The sequence below is a fragment of the Myotis daubentonii genome, chromosome 7, assembly GCF_963259705.1.
Source record: "Myotis daubentonii chromosome 7, mMyoDau2.1, whole genome shotgun sequence".
Classification (NCBI taxonomy): domain Eukaryota; kingdom Metazoa; phylum Chordata; class Mammalia; order Chiroptera; family Vespertilionidae; genus Myotis; species Myotis daubentonii.
In genome coordinates, this window is record NC_081846.1 from 66,621,406 (window position 1) to 66,625,209 (window position 3,804).

General features: G+C 42.2%; 1 protein-coding gene across 1 annotated transcript; it reads left to right on the top strand.

The window, feature by feature from the left end:
• The first annotated feature begins 283 nt into the window (after positions 1–283).
• On the top strand, positions 284–977 carry LOC132238660 (fatty acid-binding protein, heart-like). Its single transcript, XM_059704544.1, has one exon. The coding sequence runs from the start codon at positions 348–350 to the stop codon at positions 747–749; it is 402 nt and encodes a 133-aa protein (XP_059560527.1). The 5' UTR covers positions 284–347; the 3' UTR covers positions 750–977.
• Positions 978–3,804: the final 2,827 nt, after the last annotated feature.

Consider the following 3,804-nt stretch of genomic DNA (forward strand, 5'->3'; position numbering starts at 1 on the left):
TGATTCTTACTTCACTTGCTGAGAAAACTTTTATGGCACATTACTTGCACCTGTGCCATATATGCTGTCTTCTCTCCTGTTACAGGGACTCAGTTGTCCACACACTGATGTGAGGCCAACACTGCAACTGGCACAGTGAAGCCCATCCCTTTTAGCTATTTGAGAACTTTGTTCCTCAAATGATGCTATTTCTCTCCTGTGTCGTTAATTGTTCACTATCTACCAGATTATTTCCTAACATAAAAACCGTATACTATCTTTTATACTAAAAACAGAACAAAAGGGTCCCAGAGTCCTTCCACACCTGCTTTGTCGTTTCTTCGCTAACAGCCTAGCCCAGCCTCACCATGGCGGACGCCTTCGTAGGCACTTGGAAGCTGGTGGACAGCAAGAACTTCGATGACTACATGAAGTCCCTCGGTGTGGATTTTGCTACCAGGCAGGTGGCCATTATGCTCAAGCCTACCACAATCTTCGAAATAAATGGGGACACGATCACCCTGAAAACACAAAGCACCTTCAAGAGCACAGAGATCAGCTTTAAGCTGGGGGAGGAGTTTGACGAGACAACGGCAGATGACAGGAAGGTCAAGTCCACCGTGACGCTGGATGGAGGCAAACTTGTCCATGTGCAGAAATGGAACGGGCAAGAAACAAAACTTGTGCGGGAACTCGTGGATGACAAACTCATCCTGACGCTCATCCATGGCAATGTAGTGAGTACGCGCACGTACAAGAAGGAGGAATGACCAGCCCACTGCTTCACTGACCACTCCGCTGCCAACTGGCTACCCCTGGACTCAGCACCAGATTGCCTCGTCTTTTCCTCTGTCGTTTTGTATAAATCCACCTTGTGGGGGGAAATTCTTCTGGGGTCAGGTGCACTATCCTGGATACAGTTCCAGTTCCCATTGTGTTTGTCTGTCTTAACTGCATCCAAAGAGTGCTCTGAGGTCAATAAAGCAGACCCAAGGCCACCCAGTTGCCTTCTTGCCTTTGGTGACATGACTCCATGAGTCTGTTTCCCTGTGTCTGAAAGTGGGCAGAAACGCCTGCCTGAAGGTCACTCAGGGAGAAGCCCTGGAGGACACTGAAATGGATAGTCTCTGGGGCGGGGGTAGCTGACCACCTTACACATACAACAATAGAACAGCTGTGCCTACACCTTGCCTTTACTTCCTCCCCATGGCCAAATGAGCTAGTCCAACCCGGACTCATCAGTGGCAGGGCTTCCCCAAGCTTGGCTGCTGGACTATCACCTTGGGCCACCTGCACTGAACGCCCTTGGCTCTGGACAGTTGCCTTTCTCTGCAATGTTGTGGTCTCTCCTTTTCCAGAATGTAGGCTCAGGACAATGGATCCAGGCTTGTGCCATTTTGGTGGGAAAAAATGCCCACTGGCCAAGATGACTGCTGAGCTCCCACCAATGCCCAGACCATTACTCCCAGTTGTAAATTCTCACTGGTTCTCTAATCTGCTCAGAGGGAAGAGGTCATCTGATTACAAAAGGGAGGACTTATTAGTGATAAGAAGGCTGTGACCTGCTAGTACATTTGGCTCTGAACCTCAGCAGACCTTTCTCCACAGTCTAGTTACATATTAAATGTTTTTCTGTCAACTTGTAGACTCAGTGACTTCTCCGTCTGTAAGTTACCTGGGAAGAAGTATAATAGCAATAAGAACTTTCAGTAAGTATAAAACCAAACACACTTCCATTTAGTGCCAGACATTTAAGCAGGAACCTAAAGTGGAATCCATTGACTCATAGTATTAAACACAAAGTAAAGCAATGATCTTATCTCGAAAAAAATAAATAAATAAAATAATAAAATAAAATAAAATAAAATAAAAACAGAACAAAACAAACTAAAAACCAAAAACTCCTCTCCTGACTCTGACATTTCCTTTTAGCCAGCCTCGATTTTCTCTACTCTGGTTTGTAGCAAACTCCTTGAAGGCGTTTTCTGTACTCTCTTTATTATCTCCTTTCATTCTTTCTACAACCCACTCCAGTCAGGATTTGGCCTCAGAAACTGTTCCTATTTGGTAACACAATCCCCACATTGACAAATCAAATGGTCACTCCTCAGTCCACATTTACGCGTACTGGGCATTTGACCCAGTTGACCGTTCCCTCCTCCTTGAAATACTTTTTTTTTCTCATAATGAGCCCAAAGGATCTAGACACTTTATATTCCTGGCCCAGAAGGCAGTACGAATTTCTTGTTTACACCAGCTCCCCTTGTTCCCCAAGTCCCATGGGGGTGTTGCAAAGGCAAGTCCAAGTGGATGGTGTTCACATAACAGTCTGGTTGATGTCCCAGCCTTGAAGCTGAGTTTCCAAAACCTCAATCTTGAAAAGTGGGTACCAGCAAAACTGCTCCACCTTTGCCCAGCAGGTAGAAATGGTCTTTGTTGTCCTGGTCATACATAGATTCGCTCTTTGCCCCAGAGGGAGACACTATCTCTAGTTTCCAAGTCTGTTTGCTCTACAAATATCCTTAAAAGAAGTTTCAAACAAGATAATTGCAAGACTTGTAGAAATGTCATGGAGAATGGTTTCCCAATCAATACTTCTGCCTGGAATTCTCCTCTCTCACATATTTACATGGCTTTCTTCCTTATTTCACCCAGAGCTCTGTTCAAATGTCACCTAATTAGAGAGACTCTCCCTGACCACCTTATCTCTTTCCCTACCCTATTTCTTTTTCTTTTTTTTTAAGCACTTAACTCTATGTGATGTTGTAGTACATATTAATTTAATTTTGTGTTGCCTATCTCTGCTATTAAAATGCAAGCTTCATTGTGTCCAGAACTTTGTTTTGTTCACTGCTGAATCCTCAGCTCCTAAAATAGTACCTGACAGAGTAAATGATCACTAAATAGTTGTTAAATAAACACATGAATAATTTTGCTCAGTAACCTGGTCCACCTCCTCATTTTTTTAAAGAATGAATCATTTTGGTGCCATCCCCATGCAAGGATGTAAGATTTTTAAAATTATATATTTTCAGTATAAAAAAGTAGCTTAACCACAATGAGAACACTAATGTACACAATTTGCACAAAAGGCAGAAGAGAATAATTTGTTAATCTTTCCCTCTGTGAACGATGAGTGATCTCTAGACTGGCACAAGGGAAGTGTCTACACACAAGAAAGTGTATAATACACTTTAGAATTATGTCCAAAAAATGTAGTTAAATATTTTAGAAAGACATTAATCTCAGAAAATCTTCAGTTATCAGGAAAATTGACTAACATGAAATATAACTTTATGTGATTACCTTGGTTAATTAATGAACTGTGCTCTGTTGAATTTTCTGGTTCAGCCCATGACAGAACACCCCAAAAATAAACAGAATGCTTTGCTCTATCCTAGCCTTGTGGCTAAGTAAAAACAAACAAACCATGCACACAAAATTTATTCACATAATTTCTACCAATATTGTCATGCATAGCAGCTATTTGTCCCACAGACAGAATCCTTAGCAGGTATCTTTTTTATTTACTTTTAAAATTCTATGTCCTTCTGCCTGATTTATTTTAAGACCCGGTTCCCACCCCAGTCAGATGCTTAGCCAGTTGACTTGTGTAGGTTTATCTGATTTCTCACCTGCCATTCAGCCGTCATTGAGTCCTGAGTACACATCTAAGCTGTCTTCTTTTACTTCTCAAGCTTATTAAGATATTTTTATTTTCCACTAGAGTGAGCTAGGTGTGAAGCTGATGAGCTTCCACCCACAGTGCACTAGTTCTTCAATGGATTAGGAGCTTGGGAATAGGAAGAAAGCATTTCACCAGCA